This window comes from Nicotiana attenuata, unplaced genomic scaffold (assembly GCF_001879085.1).
Source record: "Nicotiana attenuata strain UT unplaced genomic scaffold, NIATTr2, whole genome shotgun sequence".
NCBI classification, from domain to species: domain Eukaryota; kingdom Viridiplantae; phylum Streptophyta; class Magnoliopsida; order Solanales; family Solanaceae; genus Nicotiana; species Nicotiana attenuata.
This window is the reverse complement of record NW_017670374.1, coordinates 621166-647312: the sequence shown is the minus strand read 5'-3', so window position 1 is coordinate 647312 and position 26147 is coordinate 621166. Positions and strand designations below refer to the sequence as shown.

Genomic DNA, 26147 nt, shown 5'->3' with positions numbered 1-26147 from the left:
TGCGATCACATAGGAAAAGATTCAATCAAATATGAAGTCTTCCAAGTTTGACTACTCCTCAACAGCCAACAATCCAATTCAATTGTAGCTTAATTGGTATTTTCGACATAATTGCGTTTTTTGCAGAAGAATTTGTAGAAGTTTTAGTCGTTTTGGATTTGTGAAAACAGAAAATAATGCATCTACAATCAGAATACAAATAATCTACAATTCATCTACAAACTGGGTATATTGAATTTTAATATCCCAATTCCCATTTGATTGTAGTTTAATTGGGATTTTCGATATAATTGCGTTTTTTGCAGAAGATTTGTAGAAATTTTAGTCGTTTTTGATTTGTGAAAACATAAAACAAAGCATCTACAATTAGAATACAAATAATCTACAATTTATCTACAAAATATCTACAAAATGGGTACATTGAATTTTTATATCCCAATTCCCATTCAATTGTAGCATAATCGGGATTTTTGACATAATTGTGTTTTTTCAGAAGATTTGTAGAAGTTTTAGCCGTTTTTTATTTGTGAAAACAGAAAATAAAGCATCTACAATCAGAATACAAATAATCAACAGTTTATCTACAATTTCTGCAATTTGTCTTCTTCTTCTTCTTCTTCTTCTTCTTCTTCTTCTTCTTCTTCGAGTTTCAATCTGAAATTCAGTCAAAACCAAGTCTAATCTTCACCAAAACCCCTCGTAATTGAGATATAAACTCCAAACCATATTCCCGATTATTTTCAACAACACTCAATCCAAACAAATAATGATTTTTGAAAACCCAAATTTGAATTCAAAGCTTTCAAGCTTTTTAATGGCTGTCAATGGTGGAATTGCTGCTCTCTTTTCATTTGCTTTGTATTACTGAAATTTGCGATTGAGAAATAGAGAGAGATGTAGAGAGAATGTCGACGAACTGAGCTTTTGCAGAACTGATTTCTACAATTTGATTCGAATTTGTTGACGATTTTGTCTTTTTCTGCTTTGTGACTTAAGGAAAAATATCGAAAAACAGAGTTTTTGCAGAAAAGAGTCTATGTAATTTGATTTTAAATTGAAGATATAGGATTTGCGTTTCAAATTTGATCTGAAGGTCGCTAAATCAATTAGAATATTCTGTTCCTGATTTGTAGCGCGCCTAATTAGGAAGATTCAGCTACTAATAATTAGTATTTAATGAATGGTATATTAATTGTAGAAAAACTGTGAACATAGCGGGTAAATTAAAAACTATGCACATATTTGATAATAAAGTTTCATATATGGTATAGGAAGGAAAAAATTTCAATATAAAACAAAATAAACAGAAAATTAAAAAAAATAAAGCCCGGCCCCGTTCGAATCCCGAACACAAACGGGCCCAATGGAACCTGAAAATCTCAGCCCACTACCAGTCCGGTATCCCAGCCCACTTACCAGCCCGCTACGATAACAGAACGCGCTGGTTTCCACCACCAACCCGATCCGTTCGGTAGCAACCTTTGGTATATACTGTCCCACTAAAACTTAAATAACAAAATTATTGGAAAAAGGAAAACAAAGGCGGTTAATATTTGACGAGAGAAGCAAAAAAGCCCGAGTCATGCGGAAAAGCATATAAACAAAAAATCACCTCTCTCTTCTAAAAATAGAAATTCCCCAAATTCAGCCAAACCCTAACCCTAAGAACCAATCTTTCTTCTAAACGAATCTTCTCTCATAAATTCTCTCATTCCTCTCCATCCTTTTCCCTTTCTGGAGATCTGACCTCTTCTGCTAAAAGTTATCAATTCATTTCGGTAGATCGGTTTTTTCTTCTTTAGTTTCTTGAATTCCTATTGTTAATGGTGGAAATTTTCAAGAACTTGTTAATGAGCACCCCTTTATCTTCTATAAGGGGAATCTCCGTATCTTCTTTCTTTTCCTTCGGTTCTTGCAGAGAAGGTTGGTATTATCGTAGCGTCGGCCTCGACCCTTGATCATCTTGGCCCGAATCTTATAGGCCTACGTCCAGGACAGTGACTATTTTCCAAAGGCAATTCAGTCGGCGCTATTTCTACTAGAAACTGTCTCTCGGTTCGTAGGCCAGTAAACACATTTATTTATAAATCCAAAAAATATTCTCTCTAAATTTAGTTGGAAAGATCTTTTTTTGTTTTTGTTTATTGGATCACATTTGAGATCAATTGATAAGATGTTGCTTTATAAGACAAAGAAGATTCAACAGGGGAAAGGAAACCGGTTGTTGATCAGCATAACGGTTCTTGGGAGTGCGGGGCCGATTCGTTTTGTTGTGAAAGAAGAGGATCTTGTGGCTGATGTTATTAATACTGCATTGAAAAATTATGCTCGGGAGGGAAGGCTTCCTGTTCTTGGGTCAGATTTGAACAATTTTGTGCTATATTGCCCGGCTGTCACAACAGAAGGTATTGTCTTGTTAATTTTTGTGATTATGTATGCGCAATTTAACATTGGTTATATTTTCCCCCACTAAATTCCTGTGTTATATTTTCCATTGAATTTCTGATTTATATGTGGAAGTTTCATCTGTGGTTTAGCTTTGGTTGCATGTTTTAGCTGCTGATTTCATAAGGTAGATGTCTTTAAGGGTTTTCCCCTCACTAATTCCTTATTTAGGTAATCAATTGCAGTTTGGGAAATTTGTTTCAGTTGGCCTTTGCAGAAATTATTTGGTGGTTATATCATTGCTCAAGTTAACAAGCCCGACGCAGGGTAGAGCAGGGCAAGTGAAGCCTTATCTGTCAGAATGTTTCTCTGCCCCGCTTAACTTTTTCCTCCAATTTTCACCGATCAACCCTCGCCCTTTATTAGTGTTGGGCGTTCTGCACACGGTACAGTATTTAAGAACTTTGGTTCGGTACTTCGTGTTCGGTATATCAATTGTGCATACCAAATACCGTACCAAAGTAGTTCGTTACGGTTTGGTAAGATAGCTGTTAGTTTTCTTTATTTACGACTGGAGTTCTAACAATAGTCCATCCATATAATTCAAATCCATGAGATAGTCAGATTGGTTTGTCAACAACTGATTTGAAGGAATAACGCTTTCATTCATTGCACTCAATCTGTCTTCAAATGTCTAAGATTAGTACTGTACTTGATCCAAATTTATGTTAATCACTAATCACTCCTTCTAGCCTCTAAAAGCTCCAGCCTTGAAAAATCATATCTGCCAAAATTTATGTTCTAACTGAGAATCTGCAGTAAGCAAAGGACAGATGAACCAGAGAATCTAAAACAACAATAAAAAGAGGAACTTTTCAAATATTATTTAGTTCCAGAATTAAATATATGAAGATATCAACATATTCCACCAAGTTGGATTGTGTAATATTGGCAAACATATTTGATTGCAAGTCAAAAGTAAAAGATTGGACTTGGGTCGTTGGGTTGGGCTGACTGGCTTTAAGGATTGGACAGTTGGACTTGGGTTGGGCTTACTGAAATATTTCTGTATTTTGGTATTTTGATTTATTGAAGTATCGAAAGTTTAATACTGAGAACCGTACCGAAGTGCCGAACTTATAAAATCTTTATACTGAATTAGTACCAAAGAACCGATAACGAAATACCGAATTAATTCGGTCCGGTCCGTTTTTTCGGTTCTTCGAATTTTATGCCCACCCGTACACATTATGTGTCCTGCCCTGACCAGTTAGGTTTAATTATTTTCTTCATTTCCATGTTAGTTATTTCTTTAGTGGTCGTTTGGCTGGAAAGTTGTTATCCCGGGATTAGTTATTCCGGGATTAGTTATTCCACCTTTCCATGGGGATAAAAAAAAACTACAATCCCGGGATTAATTATACCACAATTTTCTGCCAACCAAAGATGGGATAAGCTCTTCTTAAGTTTAGTCCCGGGATTAATTATTCCTTGTCCCTCGTACCAAACGAGCCCTTAATATTTATTGTTTACTTTTTCATCATTTTCAAATCTGTTTCAGCTGGCTTAACTTATTCTTTTTGTAATCTCATCGATCAACAATATTTTTTATTTACATGTTTAATTTATAAGCTAAATGAAAGAAGTAAAATCTCAATATATTTGAAGTTTAATATGAAGACTTGAGAATGTTGAAAGGAATAAACAAGGATATTGGAAGCTAAAAGTAAAAAGTTGCAAAAACCCCTTGCTCCTGCCTCACGCAGCTCTACTTGCAAAACGGAAAATTTCCCTGCCTGCCTTTAAGGCTTCAGCCTGCCCCTACCGGTCCAGCCTCGTTGCCATCTCTAAATTTATCAGCATTGGTTTCTCCCCTGTATCTTTCTGCCAAATATCTACCTTTGTATTGGTGCCTGTTGTCTAAGATGCTCATCATATGTTACTGTTTTGTATTGGTGAACTTGAGGCTGTTACTGCTTTTTCGTATTATATGTTAGAAAGATTTTGGTAGGCTTTACACCTTTTCAATTTATGATGTCTTTTTTGCTTATATTTGTATTATCATTGCAGTCCTGAGTCCATGGGAGACAATTGGATCCGTTGGGGTTCGTAACTTTGTGCTATTCAAGAAGCCGCAGGCTGAGAATGCAATTCTTGATGGGAAACAAGCAGCAATGGATCGGAAGAGAGCTGCAAGTTGGAAGGCATGGTTCAACAAGTCACTCACTCGCAAGATAGTTTCTTACTGAACACACAAAGTAGTCTATGTTCTTGTTGGTATTTTGTTCGATTCCTTTTTTTTAATGTCGCTATATTTTCGTACTGTGAACTTACAGTTCCCTGTGACCTAACAATGTGAAATCTTGTTGGTGTTTTCCTAATGACAAATTAAGCCTTTATCAGCTACTGAGATCGTATTATGTTGATTTAGTCGTTTGAACTAAGCAAATCATGACAGAGTTCCAACTGATTTACTGTCAAGTCTTCTTATTATATTCAGCTCATAATAGATATTGATTGATTTCTGCTGTGTCAGTGGAAGTTGCTAACAATTTGAGGAGCTTATGCTTCTCCTTCTCTTGCTTCCTGGGAAGGTTCCTTCCCCATTATGTTTACTTGGACTTGTAGCAAAGTCAAAATCAAGCAAGCATTTTCCTGTCTTTAGACTTTCAAGAGATTGCATTCTTTTAGATTAAGTGAAACCAAAGCAAAATCTTTTTGTCATTAGATGAAAACTCTACAGTTTTTAATGAAGAATATTTTCTGCGAGATTATTTGTAGATATAAGGTGTCCTAACTTTTTTTTTTTTTTTGGCAAATCCTATTGGTTTTGTTGTCACCACACGCACAGAAGTAGTTTTCGGTTGACTCTGGCTTTGGGACCAAAAAAAGTGTATAGCAGCTCTTATGGTGTTTCCCACGTAAGAATCGTGTAGACTGATGAGGGTGGTTCAAAGAGAAGGATTGAAGGCTTTTAGACAAATCCCACATTAGAAAGGGAGAGAAGAATGTAGTGCTATATAAAATAGATCATAAGTTCACTGGATGTGCGTGCTTTTGGGCTTAATGATGGTTAACTCAAGGGGCAAATTCGTAAGGTGTGTGCGGCCAAAGCAGACAATGCGTTACCATAAACTTGGGTTGTGATAACGGAGCTAGCGCAGTAGTGGGGCAAATCTCAGCCAAAGACGTTGAATCCCTAGAAGTGTATGTGTGACGCCCATGACGGAGGACAAGTTTGATGAGGGCGATAAAAGAGAAGGATTGCAACCTTCGAGGGTGACAAGCTTCCAAAAAAGGGGGTGCATATGACAAGCTTCCAAAAAGGTGCACATGTTTTTAATTAGGCGCGATGATTGCGTAGCCCAAGGGACAAATCTGTGAGGTCTGTAGGGCCAAAGTGGATAATACATGCCATGAAACTTGGGTTGTGACGAGCTAAATCATCACGATAGAGTAGTTGGAAGTCTGGAGACTCGTTCGAAGACACTTATCTTTTCATTGATTTATTAAGGATGTTTATGCTAAAAGCGATGAAGCACTATAGTCAGATTGACTACTGCACTTTCGGTTAAACCACAAAGAGGGTATTTGGATTGGCTTTTAAGTTGTGCAAATCAGCTTTTGAGCTCTTTTTAGTTTTTTCAGTGTTTGGAAAAGTCAGAAAAGTGCTTGAAATAAGTTAAAAACTGCTTAAAACAAGCCAAAAGCAATAAGCTCGACAACCCCAACTTATTGCTTTTTGGCTTAAAAGCTATTTCTGCTGAAAAACCACTTTTTTTAAGCCAATCCAAACGGGCTCAAAATCTTACAGGTTGTGGAGTATTTACATTATCTGGCTGGTTATCTACTTCTTTGAATTGCTACAAATTTAAAGAAAATGAGGTTTCTTTAGATTGCCAACTAAAAGACCATGTAGCAATACCAACATAAAATAAGTAATACATGGAAAGTTTGCGTTAAATTAGAATAGGAGGTTATTGTTGTGAAGATGAACTAACAGGCAATTTTTCCTACCAACCACAACCAAAGCTCAATTTTTCTTCACAACCCATATAGCTATATAAACATAAATCAATCAAAGCATAACATACTAGCTAGTCTTCAAGCATTTATCACCTTCAACAATGGCTTATCACCACAACTCATCTTTTTTCTTGGTATTACTTGCCACCTTGTCATTAACAAGCAGCTACATAATTCAAGCGGAAGCACGCCATCTTCTCAAAGTAACTATGCCCGAGCTTCCTAAGCCTGAATTGCCACATTTGCCTGAAATCCCAGCTTTCCCTAAGCCCCAATTCCCTGAAATTCCAAAACCCGAGCTGCCAACTCTGCCAAAACCACAATTGCCAGAAATCCCAAAGCCGGAGCTTCCAACAATGCCAAAGCCAGAACTACCAACGTTGCCAAAACTCGAGATCCCTGCCATTCCTAAGCCTGAGCTACCAACTTTGCCAAAGCTAGAAATCCCTCAAGTGCCTCATAACCCTTGATTTTGAGGCGAATGACGTCCTCTTTGCTTCACTGAAGCAGTGTTATTCTTGAATGTTACACTTCTGTTGCAGCTTCCCTTTGGAACAATTAATTATGTGATTTTTCTGTCATCAGTTTCAGCTTCCTCTAGGAAGAAATATTTGTGTGATTGTTGTGTTATTAGTTCACTACTGTATTTGTTTCCGGTGGCATTACGCCTACAGTATTTGAGATTTTACCTATGGTGATTTTATTTTGTTTTGTCTTAATTTCATACTTTTCCACTCTTTCTCTTTGGTGATGAATAGATTTAAATTTGTAGTTAACATAATCTCCTAAGACTGGTGAATGCGATACAGAGGCCGACCTACGCTATACCGAGAGGGGTCACCGGCAACCATAAGTTCCGCCAAAATTTCATATATACATGTATATAGCTTTAGAAAATAGTGATATATTAGTAGTGGCACCATATATACAAAATAGATTTTGATCGAATCCAAAAGCGCGCCCGTGACCATCAAATCCTGAGTCCGGCTCTGAATTCCGATACATTCCATGAGCTGATGCATCCCAAACTCAACACAGAAAATTTTATTATCATTTCTTAGGTTAGGTGAAGCAATGAACTTACAAGCAATCCATTACGTTGTGGAGATTTGAACTAATGGAATATTATCAATTTCATCCTCGACTTGGTTACATAAATGGAATTGAATTCAAGTTAAATAGTAGTGTCTCACTGTCCTTCAAGAATACAAGATAAGATTTCAAGGATCTTGTCATATTATCTTGCCATTCTTGCAAGGTCTTATTGTTTGCAAAAGATTTGATTATCTCAAAATCAACATTTTCTTTAAATATTTTCTATCGGAAGGGAGCCTTGGAGTAATGGTAAAGTTGTCTCCGTGTGACCTATAAGTCATGGGTTCGAGCCGTGGAAGCAGTCACTAATGCTTGCATTATGTTAGACAGACTGTCTACATCATACCCCTTGGGCGCGGCCCTTCCCCGGACCCTGTGTGAACCCGGGATACCTTGTGCTCCAAGCTGCCTTTAAATATTTTCCATTATAGAGGAGGACTGTGGAATGGGAAGGGGAATAGGAAGGGGGAACAGAGTAACGGGAATCGAATCCACACCTATCATGTGTGAGGTTTTCACTGATATCGCTAGACTATTAAGCCTTTGTCCTAAATCTCAATATGACATTCATTTTGGGGAGAAAGCTGTGAGTGCATCAATACACGCATATACACATAGAATGTCAGGAATTGATGTGTAAATTCTGAAGCATAGTGTAGACTGTAGAAAATAAACAAAAGCTAGATTTTCGTTCAGTGTCAGTAATCGTCAACTAATTGCTTGTTGATTCTAATCCTGGAGTTTAAAGAGGATCTTGTTACATAACCAACAACACTTTAACAATAAAAAAAGATCTAGGATTTAAACTTAATGGATTCACACACTCTTTGTGTTGAAAGTTCTGCGTTCACGCATACTCTATATTGAAAGTTCTGCGTCAGATGAACCCATAGCCAAAAGGCCACATTCGCCTCTGTCAACAATAGGCTGCCTGCGGTTCTTAACCTCGAGTTTTAGGAATTGCCTGCATTATCCACTGTCCTGGGGCATGTATATGGAGGTTTCATAAAAAATAGCTCAATGACTAGTATAGAAAACCACTAAGCATGTACAGAGAGGCAAATGGATTTGTATCTTCTTCTTTTTTAGTTGAGAATCTGGAAGTAGAGTAAAAAGGAACTTCTGTTTGAAATGTAAACAAGCATTAATTTAGCAATGGAGTTGCTCATTTTTATTTAACTAGATTACACATACAATCACTTATACAATATTATATGTATTAAACTAGGATTGAAACTATTACTCATTGGATTACCTACTGGAAGACCTTTGTTATGTTATGGCCTTAGCTTGTTAGAAGATCAACATAAAATATGTAATAGTAGATGTATGGGTCAGAATCCGACCCCACGATAATTAACGAAGCTAATCCCGTCTCAAGCTAATTTGTGATTAATTAGTGGTACGACCACTCAAAATTAACGATATTCAACCCTTATCTGATAGATCAATAAGGCCACGACCCGTCCGTCATCATGAAGGCGAAACCTCAACGTGGTCACGGCCACTTACTGCCAGCTCACGAAGCTCACAACTATAAATACCAAGAGAGGAAACTCAAGAAGGGGGGGGGGGGGGGGGCTTCTTCGAAAACTATTGAGAGGAGAGAGAAAAATGGAGAACAATGCACATATATGGAATACCATTGTAAGGCTCTGAACCTCTTCATGGAGAGGCAGACCAAAGCACTATTATGAATAAAAGCTTTTATATTTCTCTTCCCAAAGTTGAGCATTTATTTTCGTTTCCTTCATTTGGTCCAATGGATTATTACGGTTTGCTATGATTTTCCCGTGATTTATTTATATTGTTTTATACTCATAAGGTATGTGATAACTTTTGAGCAAACAGTGTTATGCATGGGGAGTTTGCTTTAAATAAAATTAAGATGTTATTGTTGAGAAGATGACCTAACAGGCAATTTTTCCTACCAACCTCCTTCCTATTTTTCACGTCCCATGTCTATATAAACTTGTTCAAAGTGAAGCCTAAGCATAAAGCATACTAATGTTCAAGCATTTATCACCTTCAACAATGGCTTATCACCACAACTTATATTTTATCTTGTTATTAGTTGTCACTTTGTCATTAACAAGCAGCTACATATTTCAAGCAGAAGCGCGCCATCTTCTTGAAGTAACTCTGCCTGAGCTACCTAAGCCTGAATTGCCACATTTGCCGGAAATCCCAACTTTGCCTAAGCCTGTATTCCCAGAAATTCCAAAACCCGAGCTTCCAACTCTGCCAAAGCTTGAATTGCCTGAATTCCCAAAGCCAGAGCTGCCAACAATGCAAAAGCCTGAACTGCCAATGTTGCCAAAACTCGAGATAACATCCATTCCTAAGCCTGAGCTACCAACTTTGCCAAAGCTAGAAATCCCTCAAGTGCCTCATAACCCTTGATTTTAAGGCGAATGACATCCTCTTTGCCTCATTGAAGCAGCATTGTTATATGTTACGCTTCCCTTGTATCGTGTGATCATGTTCTTTTCCTCCTTTTTTGTTGTAATTTTGTTGATACTATAGCCATTTGCAGCTTTCCTTTTGGAAGGATTCTTCATGTGATATTCCTTCATCAGTTGTAGCTTCTATTGGAAGAAGTATTTATGTAATTGTTCTATCATCAGTTCACTACTGTATTTGTGTTTTCAATGGCATTACCATATACAAATATTTTCATATAAAGAAACTTACTACCGTTCTAGAATGCCTTTCATCAGCAAAATTTAAATCTATGCCAAAAGTTAGTCGTTGCTTCCAACTTATAGCAAACCAGTCTTGGTTTTTGATTGATGTTTCCTATTTAAGACTGCTCACGAACATAATATTGTGCGTTAAATGGAACTAACATAATTCCTCTTAAGTATATGAAGTTGAAGTTCAAGATTATTCTGTGATATTAATTACTCTTAGCTGAGGTGAGAGTCTTCTACTTTCTGGGACACTGCATGAAATGTCAGACTATAACCGTAATTTAGCTTCATAGGAATTCAAGATTGAAGTAACAATTGTGAAGCAGAGTGACAAAAGAATAAAATCATCAGCAGATAACAGTAAAATCAGGCAGTTTGATTTATGCAGAAGTAGAAATAAGCATAGGATTTTCAGCATAAGAAAAGCAAGACTTTGTAACATATCTACCTCCATCTGAAAAGAGAGACATGGGGAAAAAAAGAAAGATAAAGAATATCAGGAATGGTAATAACAAATCTATGGGTGTGTTTCGTATGAAAGAAAATATTTTCCAGTTTTCCCATGTTTTTGGTTGGTTTAAATATATTGAAAAATATTTTTCTTATGAGCTCATTTTCCTCCAATTGACTTCCTTGCCAAGAGAAGAGAAAATATTTTTCGAAACTCCCTTTCAACCTTCCCCACCCCCTAGTCCACACCCTCGCCACTCCGGACCCCATATCCCGATCTACCACCTTGCACACTGACCTCTCTCTGACCCACCCCATCACGGCATCCTCCGCCCATCCTCCAACCCCCACCCCGGCAAATCTCCACTTCCCAAACCAACCCCCACTCCGGCTCACCACCTACTCCTCCCTCGGCCCTTTCCTACTCGCTCCCCCCCCCCGCCCATCCACCCACCCCTTTGATCTTCCATAGTTGCCTAGATTATATATTTTTCAAAAGATATTTTTTTCTAACTAACCAGACGCTAGAAAATAAGTATGAAAACTAATATTCCGTGGAAAAGATTTTCTTTCATACACACACCCTATATTTTTTACATCTTCAGTGTCAGAAATCGTCAAGTAATTGCATGTTGCTTCTAATCTTGGAGTTTAAAGAGGACTTTGCTACATAATAACAATATTTAATGGAGCAAAAAGGTTTTTACTTGATGTAAATAAGCATTTATTTTAATGGATCTGCCCATGTTTCTTTAACTAGATTAAACGTACAGTCACCTATATACACAACATGGATTAATAAGCAAAACCATTTACTTGCCATGTTGAAGCGTAACAAAGTTAAAGAAAGGTAAGTTCTCATTAGATTACCTACTAGAAGATATTTGTTATGTTATGACCTTGTAATAGATGATATGCATGGAGACTTTGCTTTAAATTAAATTAGGATGTTATTGTTGAGAAGATGACCTAACAGACAATTTTTCCTATCTATCACAACCAAAGTAACTTATTCTTTCTATTTTTCACATAGCATGTCTATATAAGCTTGTTCAAAGTAAAGCCTAAAGCATAATCAAGCAAAGCATAAAATACTAGTCTTCAGGCATTCATCACCTATAACAATGGCGTATCACCAGGACCAATCTTTTTTCTTGTTATTACTTGTCACTTTATCGTTAACATGCAGCTATGCAATTCAAGCAGAAGCGCGCCATCTTCTTGAAGTAACTCTGCCTGAGCTTCCTAAGCCTGAATTGCCACATCTGCCGGAAATCCCAACTTTGCCTAAGCCTGAATTCCCTGAAATTCCAAAACCTGAGTTACCAACACTGCCAAAGCCACAATTTCCTGAAATCTCAAAGCCGGAGTTGCCAGCATTTCCAAAGCCTGAGCTGCCAACGTTGCCAAAACTCGAGGTTCCTGCCATTCCTAAGCTTGAATTTCCAACTTTGCCAAAGCCAGAAATCCTTCAGGTGCCTAAAAAGCCTTGAGTTTGATGCCCAATGACATCCTCTTTTCCTCATGGAAGCAGCATTATATTGTTGAATGTTACACTTCCCTTGTGTCATGTGATCATGTTTTTCTTTTGGTTAATTTTGTTGTACTAGAGATATTTGAAGTTTTCCTTTTGGAATGATTACTTATGTGATTTCTGTCATCAGTTGCAGCTTCTGTTGGAAGAAATATTTATGTGATTGTTCTATCATCAGTACTTCACTACTGTATTTGTGTTTCTAATGGCATTCATATACAATTATTTAATATTGATGGGAAGCCTTGGAGCAACGGTAAAGTTGTCTCTGTGTGACCTATAAGTCACGGGTTCGAGCCGTGGAAGCAGCCACTAATGCTTGCATTAGGTTAGACGGTCTACATCACACCCTTGGGTGCAGCCCTTACTCGGAACCTGCGTGAACACGGGATACCTTGTGCACCGGGCTTCCCTTTATACAATTATTTAATATAATATAAAGAAACTTACAATGCTTATAGAATGACTATAATAGCAATTCCTAGAGTTCTAGAAAACTCAATATTTGACAAATAACTTTTATCATGCAACAATCATCAGAACATGCTAGGCAAAATAATCTTAGTTTTTGATTCATGTTTCCTATTCAAGACTGCTCAGAAAATTTTGCATAATTCCTCTAGGCATGAAGCTGAAGCTTAGTTTAAATTCCAAAGGATAAATACATTGTGTTCATATCCAGTTAAAGACTATCCTGGAAAATAGCTCTTAGCTGAGCTGAGACTCTTATTACTTTTTCTTACATCTCGAGACACTGCAAAAAATTGTCAGACTATAAGCCTAATTTATCTCTGGTGAAATTTACGATTGAAGTAACAATCGTGACACAGAGGAACACAAGACTAAAATTAGGAGCAGATAACAGTAAAACCGAGCAGTTTGATATAAGTAGAAGGAAGCATAGAATTTTCAGCATAAGAAAAGCAAGACTAAGTAGTTAAATATCTACCTCCATCTGAAAGGAGAGACATGAAGCAAAAAGAATATCAGGAATGGACTATAATCTGAAGCAAGGTTTAGAAAATAAACGAAAGCTGTATTTCGTCTTCAGTGTCAGAAATTGTCAAATAATTCAATGTTACTTCTAATCCCGGACTTTAGTGAGGATCTTGTGACATAACTAACAGTACTTAAACAATAGACTGACCGCAATTCTTGGCCCCGAGTTTTAGCAATTGCCAATGTTACCGGTGTCCAGGGGCATATGTACGGTGGTCCTGTAAAAATGGTTCAATGGCTAGTCTAGAAAACCGCTAAGCATGTATATAGAGGCTAATGGATTTGTATCTTTTTTCTTTACTTCTTCAGTATCCGGTAGGAGAGTAAACAGGATTTTACTTGATGTGGATACACATTAATTTAGTAATGGAGTTGCTCATGTTTCTACAACTAGATTAAACATATAATTACATATACAATATTATGGATTAAACAAGGAGTTGAAACCAATAACTTGCCATCTTTAAGTGTTAAAAACTTTAAAGAAAGGTGAGTTCTTATTGGATTACCTACTAGAAGACCTTTTTGTTATGTTTTGAGAAGATCAACATAAAATATGTAATAAATATTATGCATGGATGAGTTTGCTTGATATTAAATTATGATTTATTGTTGAGAAGATGAACTCACCGACATCTTTTCCTACCAACCACAACCAAAGCTCAATTTTCCTTCCTATTTTCCACATGCCATGTCTATATAAACTTGTTCAAAGTATAGCCTAAGGCATAATCAGTGAGTATAAAATACAAATCTTCAAGAATTTATCGCACCTTAAACAATGGCTTATCACAACAACCCATCCTTTTCCTTGTTATTACTTGTCACTTTGTCATTAACAAGCAGCTATGCAATTCAAGCAGAAACGCGCCATCTTCTTGAAGTAACTATGCCTGAGCTTCCTAAGCCCGAATTACCACATCTGCCAGAAATCCCAACTTTGCCAAAGCCTGAATTGCCACATCTACCAGAAATCCCAACATTGCCAAAGCCTGAATTGCCAAAAATCCCAAAGCTGGAGTTTCCAACATTGCCAAAGCCTGAATTTCCAACGATGCCAAAACTCGAGGTCCCTGCCATTCCTAAGCCTGAATTGCCAACTTTGTCAAAGCCAGAAATTCCTCAAGTGCCTCAGAAACCTTAAGGCCGAGGCGCATGAAATTCTCTTTGCCTCACTGAGGTAGCATTGTTGAAATGTTACACTTCATTGTGCCGTATGATCATTGTGTTTTTCTTTGTTGTTCTAGAATCATTTGAAGATTTCCTTTTGGAAGGATTATTTATGTGATATTCTGTCCTCAGTTGCACCTTCCTGTTGGAAGACCTGTTTATGTGATTGTTCTGTCATCAGTTAACTAATGTATTTATCTCGTGGCCTTATATACACATCGTTTTAACTTAATTTTCCTACTTTTATCCCGTCTTCCTTTTGGCGATAACTAGAGTTAACTTTGCAGCTCACATGCATTGTAATCTGATATGAATGGTGAATGTGATATTTCATGAGCTGACGCTCCAATATGCATCATAAGACATCAAATTTAAATCGAATTACAATACTCTGCACATAAATGGGAGTTAAATAATACTCCATTTACTGTCCTCTCAAGTAGAATATAACATACAAGTATTGAGATCAAGGATTCTGGTCACTTCAGCTTTACCATTATGGCAAGGTCTTATAATTACAATAAATTGCAATTAAAAGGAAATTTGAACATCTAAAACTCAATATAACTTATTCTTTTCGAAGAGTAAGCAATGATTTATCTATTAACATACATTTATACACTCAGACATGCTACGTAGAAATAATTGAAACTGATTGCCAGTTAAAAATAATTTATAGACAGTGATCCGAAGAGCTAACACTAGACTATATAGCTTGAACCCTAGCATGACAGAGGGAGCTAGGATTTGAAGCTTATGGGTTCGAGATTCTAAATCTTTTAAGTTGTTGCGTTCTAAATTAATAATATGTACATATCCAATGAATTTTTTTAAGACATATACATATGGACCAATGCTATTGCTTCGGTCGAATCCATAGCTTCTACCCTCTGCCCCTCTAGCATGATATTGGTAGAAACTGAAAGCAAGAAATCTTTTCTATTTATAAGTTCCGAATTTAATTGTTGCAATATCCTCGTAGTTATACCTTCATAATGGATTTACACTAATGTTGACTGCTACGCAAACATATACACACGTATCCAATCGTACATATTGTCAATGGAATATATTTCCCCCAAAATATGGAATTAACTAAATTATTAAAATGGTCTTATTGTTCATAATACCTTCGTGGCTTCTGTTGCTGTCACTGTTCTATTGTCTTTTTTCATCTTCTTGAGCTGAGAATCTATCGGAAACAGCCTCTCTATCCCATAGGGATGGGGTAAGTATACACACTACACTCTTTGGACCCTACTTGTAGGATTATACTAGGTTGTTGTTGTTGTTGTTGTGGTTCATTAATAACTAATTAGATATGATCTCTCTCTCACGCACATATGCACCCGTGAGAATTGAGATATCAAACTATATAGGAGTACTACTGTCCTAGTTTTGGACTTCGGAAGAACCTTAGCCACAAGGGAAGAACATGTCATTTTTACTATTATACCCGTGCTCGTGATGCTGTGTCATTTTATTCATCATAACATTAGCTGTAATCTACTTCCCATTTGCTCGGAGATTAGGAAGAGAGAAATGGAGATCAAGGTACAAATTTTTAATCAGGGGTGGAGTGGTTGACTGGGTTGTTTAATGTTATTTTTAAGGCCAAGAGGATGCCGGATGAGTGGAGGTGGAGTACGGTGGTTCCATTGTATAAGAACAAAGGTGATATCCAGAGTTGTAATAATTGTAGGGGTATCAAATTACTGAGTCATACCATGAAAGTATGGGAGAGGGTGGTTGAAGCGAGGGTGAGGATGACAATTTCTGTATCCGACAATCAGTTCGGGTTCATGCCGGGCCGTTCCACCACAGAAGCTATACACCTTGTTAGGAGGTTGGTGGAACTGTACAGAGAGAGAAAGAAGGATCTGCACATGGTGTTTATTGACCTAGAGAAAGCGTATGACAAGGTTCCTAGAGAAGTTCTCTGGAGATGCTTGGAGGCAAAAGGTGTGTCGGTTCCTTATATTATGGCAATTAAGGACATGGATGATGGGGCTAAGACTCGGGTTAGGACAGTAGGAGGTGACTCTGAGCATTTTCCGGTTGAAATGGGGTTACACCAAGGCTCTGCGCTCCGTCCATTCTTATTTGCCCTGGTGATGGATGCGATAACAAACCATATTCAAGGGGAGGTGCCATGGTGCATGCTATTCGCCGATGACATAGTTCTGATTGATGAGTCACGAGTCGGTGTTAACGAGAGGTTGGAAGTTTGGAGACAGACTCTTGAGTCTAAGGGTTTCAAGCTAAGCAGAACGAAGACAGAATACCTCGAGTGTAAGTTCAGCGCTGAGCCGGGGGAAGTGGGCGTCGATGTGAGGCTTGAGTCACAGGTTATCCCAAGTAGAGGCAGCTTCAAGTACCTTGGTTCGGTTATCCACGGGGGAGGGGAGATCGACGAGGATGTCACACACCGTATTGGGGTAGGATGGATGAAGTGGAGGTTAGCATCTGGAGTCTTGTGTGACAAGAGAGTGCCAACGATACTCAAAGGTAAGTTCTACAAAGCAGTGGTTAGACCGGCCATGATGTATGGGGTTGAGTGTTGGCCCGTTAAGAACTCACATATCCAAAAGATGAAAGTAGCAGAAATGAGGATGTTGAGGTGGATGTGCGGCACACTAGGATGGATAAGATTAGGAATGATGATATTCGGGAGAAGGTGCACGTGGCTCCCATTGATGACAAGACGCAGGAAGCGAGGCTCTGATGGTGCGGCATGTACAAAGGAGAAGCCCAGATGCTCTAGTAAGGAGGTGTGAGCGGCTGGTTGTGGAAGGCACGAGAAGAGGTAGAGGACGGCCTAAGAAGTATTGGGGAGAGGTGATCAGACAGGATATGGCGAGACTTCAGATTTCCGAGGACATGACACTTGATAGGAAGTTGTGGAGGTCGAGTATTACGGTTGTAGGCTAGGAGGTAGTTGAGTCTTGCGTTACTTTGTACCTTTGTGAGCCGAGTCCGGTAGGATTTTGTCTAAGAGATCTAGGGGCAATGTCAAGTCTTACTATTTTCTTTTTCGACGTTGGATCCATTTACTAGCCACCGTTTTTGCCTTGCATTTTTCTTCTGCATTTTATGTTCCTATTGTTCCTATGATCTCCGTGATGAATCTAATATCCTCTCCTTTTGTCTTCTTTTTATTATCTTGAGCCGAGGGTCTTTCGGAAACAACCTCTCTACTCCTTTGGGGTAGGGCTAAGGTCTGCGTACACACTAGCCTCCCCCAGACCCCACTTGTGAGATTTTACTGAATTGTTGTTGTTGTTATCCTGCAATTTCGTAATATTACAATTTTAAAGAGAGGTAAGTTCTCTTTAGATTACCTGCTTGAAGACGGACCTTTGTTATGTTTTTACTTTTGTAGGAAGATTAACATAAAATATGCGTTTGATGGAAAGCTATATCAGACTATATTAGGACGTTATTGTTGAGAAGATGAACTAACAGAAATTTTTTCCTAACCACACCAACCTAAGCCTAATTCTCCTTCCAATCTTCCCCATTCCATATCTATATAAACTTGTTCAATGTAAATCCTAAGGCATAATCTTTCAAAGCATAAAATACTATAGTCTTCAAGCATTTATCGCATGCAACAATGGCTTATCACGACAACCAATCTATTTTCTTGGTATTACTTGTCACTTTGTCTTTAACAAGCTGCAACATATTTCAAGCAGAAGCGCGCCATCTTCTTGAAGTAACTTTGCCTGAGCTTCCTAAACCTGAATTGCCTGAAATCCCAACTTTGCCTAAGCTTGAATTCCCTGAAATTCCAAAACCTGAGCTGCCAACTCTGCCACAACCTGAATTGCCTGAATTCCCAAAGCCTGAGCTGCCTACTCTGCCAATACCTGAATTTCCCCCGATGCCAAAACTCGAGCTTCCTACAATTCCTAAACCTGAAATCCCAACTTTGTCAAAGACAGCAATGACTCAGAAGCCTTGAGTCAAGTATCCTCTTTGCTAGCTAGTGATTGAAGCAGCGCTGGTGATCAATGTTATAGTACTTCCCATGTGTCATCTGTTTTTCTTTTCTTGTGTGCTGGAATTGTTTGCAGCTTCCCTTTGGAAGGATTATCTATATATATATGTGATATTTCTATCATCAGTCGTTTGTGTTTCTACTGGCATTAAATACAGTATACGATATTTTTACGCTTTTAACTATTGAATCTTTTAGGTTGCTTTTACTTTGTTTTTCTTCATTAATCTCCTACTTTAGTTATTTCTTCCTTCTTCTTTTGGTGACTTAATAGAGTTATCTCGTAGTTCACATGGTAATATAGTACTAGCTAATAGTGGATATTTCATGAGCTGCTGATGTTTAAGAATTTATGGATATTATTTACAGCATAATCATCTTACAATATTATTTACCACATAAAAAATCCTCGCATAACTAAACCATAAATCAAATTAAATGCCCAAGCGTGTATTGTCAAATCTTCATCGAAAATTTACATAATTGAAAACTGATTCTCTTATTAACCATATAAATAATAAACAACAACAGTAGTTTTGAGTGAGCCACGCTAATGACCTGATTGAGTGACACAAATATCCAAAGGCTGCATGTTTGCCAGCCAGCTCCGATTTGCTTATCTAGAATTAAGGTGGCATGTTTCAATTATAATTGATCGAATAATTCTAGAAAAATGATTTTTATTATTACTGCCTCCTATCAATAATGTTATCTAGTTTAGGATGGAGGTTGGCCGATTGATTGACATCCATTAATTAGTAAGCAAAAGGACAAAGCTAGAAATTTGATCATCACAATTCAAATGGTTGAATTTTGCATATGTTTCTACTTATTTTACTAGAATAATAAGTAATTTAGTTGTAGGAGAAGTCTTTTTTAAATTTTAAATTTAGTTAGATAAGTTTAGTTGAGATGTTTAGACATCAAAATTTTACTCTGCAGATTTTCTGTTTTCAAATTGGTTATTTAGAACCCTCTATGGTTAATAAAAAAAGAGAGATAATTTTCAATCAATACTTTAAATCTTCTTGTTGCTCCTTCTCTTTTAATAAATCTAAAAGTGGTATCAGAGCTTCACCAGTCTTATGAAATCTATGATGAGTTCAAGAACAAATTTCAACCATTTTTAAGCCATTTTTAACTCGTCCCTACTCTTAAACCAAACTCATTTTTAATTCATATCCATTTTTAAATTTTTTTCAATTATAGCAAGCAATAGTCTCTCCTTGAATGCCCATAATTTTTCACTGGCGAAAAGTACTATATTTGGCCAGTAATATGAAATCATATCTTGAAGCCTATCGTTTATGAAATATTATAATGGAAGAAAGATCCTTAAAATTAGTTCTTACAAATCTTATCATTCCCCAAATTAAAAATCATATAAAAGAAACTTAAGACAAGACAAAGCTGATGAGATTGCTTTTTATGCACAAAATCAAATAGAAAAAGAAAATAAAGAATGAACCATGTTGCAAAAGAATGCTAGTTCAGAAACACTCAAAAGGATGCACAAGCACAAATTGTAAAAGCAGAAATTAAGGAGGATCAACTTTTTTAGATTGCAGCAACAGAAGCAAGGAGTAGTCTTGAATTTTGCATCTGTTACTGCTTATTTACTAAAACTAGCTTCCACGTTCGTGGGACACAGGAAGATCATTTGTAAAATATTGTAAAACACGCACCAAAAGTAATAAACTTTGAATTACATAGATATTCTAAAACTACAATGATAATTTGCTTCTGTCTGAAAATAAAATAAAAGGTTTTCTTTAGTTTTCACTTTCTCCCACACATGAATCTGTCATACCTTAGCTTTTTATAAAAGAAGAAGAAGAAGAAAGAGAGAAAGCAATACATGAACATCCAATAGTCGGAGTCCAACACCAATAGCCAACAACAGTTTATAACAACATAATGGAAGTAATAAAAGAAGTAACTCAGAGATAGAATGCTCAACTCATTCACAGTTCTAGAAAAATAAGTTTTCTTTTCAAGTATATCAGTGAAAATCCAAATCTTTTACCGAAATCGCCAAAAATATGAGTAAGTTTAAAAACTGTAATTTTTCCCAAAGCCTTCAACATGTAAATGTTTTATTTTAAATGGCATAAGGAAAATACATTTCTATTACTATATGTCAATATGTGTGAGAAGTCATAAATGTCGTGATACCGTACAGCATGAGGAAATGCATCTCTATGCCTATATGCCAAGTGTGCATATCAAATGCAATGTATCTCAGAGATGAACTCATGTACTCACACTCTGAGAGTAGTCAATCTCACTGTCTCACACTTTCCACTTATCATGCTCAACCACTCGACATGCTCAGTCACTCAGTACTGTATATGGCCAATCCAGCCCAGGGAAGATCCATCCCGAATATATACATAGCAATAGTCAGTCACTCAGTACTGTATAAGGCCGTGAAGCCCGGGGAAGATCTATCCCCAAATATAAATGCTTCGGGCAAGATCCACGCCCAGAGAAGATCCATCCCTCAATATAAATCGACCGCGCTCACTGGGGGGTGTGTACAGACTCCGGAGGGGCTCCTTCAGCCCAAGCGCTATAATCCGCACGAATAACTCACGTGCTGCACGGACAACTCACGTGCTATAGTATCAATATCAGGATCCACACGGATAACTCAAGTGCCGCACGGACAACTCACGTGCTATAGTATCAATAAAATCACAATTAGGCCCTCGACCTCACTCAGTCATCAAACTCTCCAGTCTTTCGGGCTCACAATGTCATGAAACTAGCCCAACAATGATGATATGATGTACTAATAAATAGCAACCGAGACTGAGATATGATATGAATTGAATGAACATGACTTAGTATGAAATTATAATTTAAAAATATAATTCAACAGCAATATGACCTCAGCGGGTCCCAACAGAATAAACATGAAGCCTAAACATGGTTTCTAACATGGATCACAGCTCAATAGCTCCAGTACGTAGAGATTCATGGTTACACATAATATTAGGTAACTACACAGTACCACAGGGATAACGGAGCTACAATTCACATGGTGCACGCCCACACGCCCGTCACCTAGCATGTACGTCACCTCAACACCAAACACATAACACGTAAATTCGGGGTTTCATACCCTCAGCTCCAAGTTTAGAAAAGTTACTTACCTTAACTAGCCAAATCCAATACCGAGCGGCCAAACGATGCTCCATAAATGCCATCACGCGCGTACCGACCTCCGAACGGCTTGAAACTAGCCAAAACAACTCAAATACATCAAATAATGTCAAAGGAAACAAACCCATCGATAAATGTTGAATCTTAAATAAAAAGCCCAAAATTATCCAAAAAGTCAAACCCAGGCCCGCACCTCGGAACCCGACAAAACTCACAAAATCCGACAACCCATTCAATTACGAGTCCAACCGTACTAGTTTCACTCAAATTCGACTCCGATTCGATGTTCAAAACTCAAAAATTTACTTTATGAAACTTTAGGCTAAAACCCCCAATTTCTCTTTAAAATTCATCAACCAATTACAAAAAATGAAGATAGATTCATGAAATAAAATCAAAACCAAGTGTAGAACACTTACCCCAATCCTCGTGATGAATATTGCTTCAAAAGTCGCCTCAATCCGAGTCCCACATCTCAAAATATGATAAAAGAACCAAAACCTCGAATTAAATAGAGTCTGCCCAGCGAATTCCGCATTTGCGATCAAATCGTCGCATCTGCGACCCCCACTGCGGTAAACATTTCGCTTTTGCGACGAACCCCTGAACCAGCAACCATCGCTTCTGCGATCTCCTACCCGCTACTGTGATCGCGCTTCTGCGCACAATGAACCGCATCTACAATCGCGCAGGTGCGCCCATGCACCCGCACATGCGATCCTTACGCACAACTTCCTCTTCATGATTCTGCAATGACACTCCCGCTTTTGCGGCTCCGCACCTGCGCCCATGGCTCTGCAGGTGCGGTCACACCAGAACCTCTACCAAACCAGCCTTAGCTAAAATTCCCAAAATGCTCCGAACCTCGTTCGAAACTCACCCGAGCCCCTCGGGACCCCGTCCGAATATACTAACAAGTCCAATAACATAACACGAACCTACTCGAGGCCTCAAATCATACATAACAACATCGCGATGAATCACACCTCAAATCGAACTTAATGAACTTTGACTTTTCAACTTCCATAACTCGTGCTGAAACATAGCAAACCAACCCGGAATGAACCCAAATTTTGAAAAAAGTCAAAAATGACATAACGAAGCTATTCCAATTCCCAGAACCACAATTCGAATATGATATCATCAAAGTCAACTCCCGGTCAAACTTATGAACTTTCCAAAACTTCAAATTTCCAACTTTCGCCAATTTGTGCCAAAACCTTCTAGAAACATCCAAGTACAAATTCGGGCATACGCCCGAGTCCAAAATCACCATTCGGTCCTAACGGAACCGTCAAAACTCCAATCCGAGGTCAAATTCTAAAAGTCAAACTTGGTCAACTCTTCCAACTTAAAGCTTCAACAATGAAATTCATTCTTCCAAATCGATTCCGAATAACCTGAAAACCAAAGCCGACGATTCACATAAGTCATAATGCACCATACGGAGCTACTCATGCTCTCAAACTATCGAGAAAAGTGCAAATGCTCAAAATGACCGGTCAGGTCTTTACATTCTCCCCCACTTGAACATACGTTCGTCCTCGAACGTGCCAAGAGTTGTTCCCAACGCCATCAAACCACCGTATGACCTTACCATGCACATACCCGTGGGTGATTCCATGTCACCCTATTCCATATAGACCCAAAAATACAACATAACTGAAGACCATTACTTCAACCTCAGCCCCTAAACCACAGAATCCAATTTCCAACACCTGGAATTTCCTACAAGACCTGACTCTCTCTTCCACACACTGTATAAGTCTGAACAAGCTGTATCCAGCCATAACCATAACCCAAGATACAATCACATGCTACACCAAAGGACTCGCATACTCGTAGCAAAATTTTCGATCACAGCAACTACTCAAAATAACCCAATGCCGGTAATAAACCTTATATCAAACAAAACCTTGTTCTAAAACCTTTGTACACTGCCGATGATGAAAGAAACACGCAGAAACTCCTAACCACTCACCAGATCAACAAGCCATGGAGCTCCCTCTCCTTCGACAAGAATTATAGCTAATTTCTAAGCTGATCAGCCACATTGTCCTTTCAAATATACCGCAATCAAATCCGATAGCACCCATTCTAGGTCTGACGACCTCCTCTTATCAAATACAAGCTACTCTACTGACACGCCACACCAATACTACACAAAGCCACAAATCGTGCAATCCGTGCACCAATACGCAACAATTCAATTGTACTCAATCATGGAAAATGACTCAAATGAGAGAACCACCCGCAATCTCAACAAGTACCGCCATAACGACAATGCTAAAAACCCATCACACACCGTAGAACCATAACACACGAATCTAACACAAAGGATCATATCTCAACATAACTCCGCTGCAAAGCGTGGGCCCATCCAAATACTGGTCCATATGAAATACTTCAAACCACCCTGTTCAAAAATGAATAACCCCGCGCAGTTCGACATCAAGTACTCAAGGTGCATAACCATAACCACGAGGAAGCAAATGACACAATGCCACATAAACCCAAAAGAACATAACCAATGCGCAATCAATCATGCATTACCCAAATACCCATCTCGCTCAAATTACGCTATAAGGCCCAAATAGATCCGCACCATGTCTGCATATAACCAATGGATCACAACTCCTTGTAGCATAGAAGGATAACTCACTGAACATCTCAGAACAGGAATAAGCTCAACTCTAACCGAATGGCACATCCCTCAACAACAGCAGTACGGAGTCAACCAATCCGACCCGGTGAAGAACACACATCCTCATTAGGCATACCAATGGACCCCAAATCAACTCTGGTCACCCACAAATAGATACATAACCCTCTGAAAGTCCACAATGACTGGATCATAACACATACTATCATCTGGCTAGCTTTAGCACATCTTCCCAGTCCACAACCACGAAACAATCTGCTTTCGAGAACTCTCAGTCTCCAAATCCATAGAACACACGAATCACCATATCTGATCCCAACTCCACTGCCCAAATATCTAACACATCTCTCACACATAATTATCCCACATGGAATACTTCTATAATTCTTCCGTGCCACATCGCAAAATCTGAATATCAGCACTCGATCTACCAGGCGAGTACCGCAATATCAATGAAGCGTTCGTAAGTCAAAACACAATGTGCCCTACGAGATTGCGCACCCTTCTCAGGAAAGACCAAGTAGTTTTAGCATTAATCTAAACATCGAAAACTGCCCATGCTGTCTAAGAATACAAGACCTTCCCTTCAAAACTGAATCGTGACCTTGCACATGCAAACCTCAATCCTACACAACCCAATACATCTATCATGCCATCATACGAAAAGTACAAGAATCTCATAATCAACTCTGAGTCACAAGCAGAATACATACCCGATCAGTCAGAAACCTTCCATTTGATCTCATCCAGGAGAAAATATCAATACGCAACATGTTCCTCACGTCGGTAGGAAAAATCCATCTCAAACCGTGGTGGAAACCGCCGAGAGCTCTTCGAAGCCTATTTTCACATAACTAAACCATCAGGATTGAATCTCTCTAACTCTACCAAGCCACGCGGGTTGCCAAAACCCAAGAGCATTGCCACGAAACACATGTAGAGACTCATCACGTCGTAAGAACCAAAAGAGCCAATCATATCCATTACCATGCTAATCCAACCTATTACCAAGCTATCCTAATTCTCTGATTTCCTCCAAATTACCCTCAAGTTGACACTTCTCCTTGTCGGAACACCATGATTCTTACCCAAAGCTTACCACACAAGAGATTCTAGCATAAAACCATACCGCCCTAAAGCCCATAAGCCGCTGAATTCTCTCTTAAGCACCCCAAAGCACCACAACCGATACACCCACTCTGAGGAGACCTTATGTGAACCTAAACCTGTTTCTTTCACCTCCTTGATATTGAAGTGTATATCCACAATGATATGGAAATGCCATAAGTCTCGACACCATCCAACTTAAATCTCAGATTCTAGCCATATACAAATCCGCAAAATTCTCAATTGCTACATATAAATCTTGAATCTATTAGAACCTTCTCGAGAATCGTCCACTATGCTCAAATCTAAATTGCACCAACCAAATGGGCGAACGACCCGTGCCCCATTAGCTCAACAATTCCAAAAGAAGTAATCCACACTTTTAAGCAACCGGGCAATTTCCTACTCCACGCGCACTACTTCCTTCTCGAATAACAACTAAATCACCCCATGATTCCCATATACCCATAAAGTGTAACATAACCCGTATCCAAAAATTCCTTTACTCAAGTCATCCTCGATCTCAACCTCTGCAAGTCATCACTGATTCACAAGTATACCTCAAATCGAAACCATTACAACACATAACCGTGCAATCAACTCGTCGATAGCCAACTCCCCCACTTGGCTCAAAGCCATAGGACAAAACACTCGATAACTCAAAATGCTCATACTCTATTACTGCCCAGATCCCGCACTGAAAGTAACTTAATCCCTCATAAGCTCATGTAACACAGACCATCTACTACCTCAAATAATCTGCAATTCTCGCATTCATCCTCGTAACAGTCAAGCCAACTTCCACAAGCGATCCAAACTCAAATTGCAACACATATAATTCACTGGTAAAGGAGA

At 38.4% G+C, this 26147-nt stretch overlaps 5 protein-coding genes across 6 annotated transcripts; all 5 read left to right on the top strand.

Moving 5' to 3' along the window:
• Positions 1-1538: 1538 nt before the first annotated feature.
• LOC109238555 (uncharacterized protein At4g22758-like) lies at positions 1539-4855 on the top strand. Of its 2 annotated transcripts, XM_019405035.1 has the most exons (3): positions 1539-2405; positions 2617-2831; positions 4456-4548. In XM_019405035.1, the coding sequence occupies exons 1-3, from the start codon at positions 2174-2176 to the stop codon at positions 4459-4461; spliced, it is 453 nt and encodes a 150-aa protein (XP_019260580.1). In that variant the 5' UTR covers positions 1539-2173; the 3' UTR covers positions 4462-4548. The 2 variants fall into 2 exon arrangements, with proteins under 2 accessions (XP_019260580.1, XP_019260581.1); XM_019405036.1 differs by lacking the exon at positions 2617-2831 and having other exon boundaries at positions 1551-2405; positions 4456-4855.
• A 1591-nt stretch (positions 4856-6446) lies between these two features.
• LOC109238556 (fibronectin-binding protein A-like) lies at positions 6447-7130 on the top strand. The gene has a single exon (XM_019405037.1). The coding sequence runs from the start codon at positions 6513-6515 to the stop codon at positions 6879-6881; it is 369 nt and encodes a 122-aa protein (XP_019260582.1). The 5' UTR covers positions 6447-6512; the 3' UTR covers positions 6882-7130.
• A 2410-nt stretch (positions 7131-9540) lies between these two features.
• LOC109238543 (periaxin-like) lies at positions 9541-12142 on the top strand. Its single transcript, XM_019405020.1, has 4 exons — positions 9541-9891; positions 10043-10114; positions 11423-11499; positions 11839-12142. Exons 1-4 carry the CDS (start codon positions 9541-9543, stop codon positions 12140-12142), a joined length of 804 nt encoding a protein of 267 aa, XP_019260565.1.
• Positions 12143-13914: 1772 nt separating this feature from the next.
• On the top strand, positions 13915-14592 carry LOC109238545 (fibronectin-binding protein A-like). The gene has a single exon (XM_019405022.1). The coding sequence runs from the start codon at positions 13964-13966 to the stop codon at positions 14324-14326; it is 363 nt and encodes a 120-aa protein (XP_019260567.1). The 5' UTR covers positions 13915-13963; the 3' UTR covers positions 14327-14592.
• A 3322-nt stretch (positions 14593-17914) lies between these two features.
• On the top strand, positions 17915-18538 carry LOC109238546 (fibronectin-binding protein A-like). Its single transcript, XM_019405023.1, has one exon. It carries the CDS (start codon positions 17969-17971, stop codon positions 18317-18319), a length of 351 nt encoding a protein of 116 aa, XP_019260568.1. The 5' UTR covers positions 17915-17968; the 3' UTR covers positions 18320-18538.
• The last annotated feature ends 7609 nt before the right edge of the window (positions 18539-26147 follow it).

Excerpts from the sequence above, each read along its gene's own strand:
- LOC109238555 (XM_019405035.1), top strand. The coding sequence starts at position 2,174 with ATGTTGCTTTATAAGACAAAGAAGATTCAACAGGGGAAAGGAAACCGG. Across the intron at positions 2,406-2,616 it reads CCCGGCTGTCACAACAGAAG|GTAATCAATTGCAGTTTGGG; the intron begins GTATTGTCTTGT and ends TTCCTTATTTAG.
- LOC109238543 (XM_019405020.1), top strand. The coding sequence starts at position 9,541 with ATGGCTTATCACCACAACTTATATTTTATCTTGTTATTAGTTGTCACT. Across the intron at positions 10,115-11,422 it reads CTATTGGAAGAAGTATTTAT|TCACCTATATACACAACATG; the intron begins GTAATTGTTCTA and ends TTAAACGTACAG. Across the intron at positions 11,500-11,838 it reads CGTAACAAAGTTAAAGAAAG|CTATGCAATTCAAGCAGAAG; the intron begins GTAAGTTCTCAT and ends GTTAACATGCAG.
- LOC109238545 (XM_019405022.1), top strand. The coding sequence starts at position 13,964 with ATGGCTTATCACAACAACCCATCCTTTTCCTTGTTATTACTTGTCACT.
- LOC109238556 (XM_019405037.1), top strand. The coding sequence starts at position 6,513 with ATGGCTTATCACCACAACTCATCTTTTTTCTTGGTATTACTTGCCACC.
- LOC109238546 (XM_019405023.1), top strand. The coding sequence starts at position 17,969 with ATGGCTTATCACGACAACCAATCTATTTTCTTGGTATTACTTGTCACT.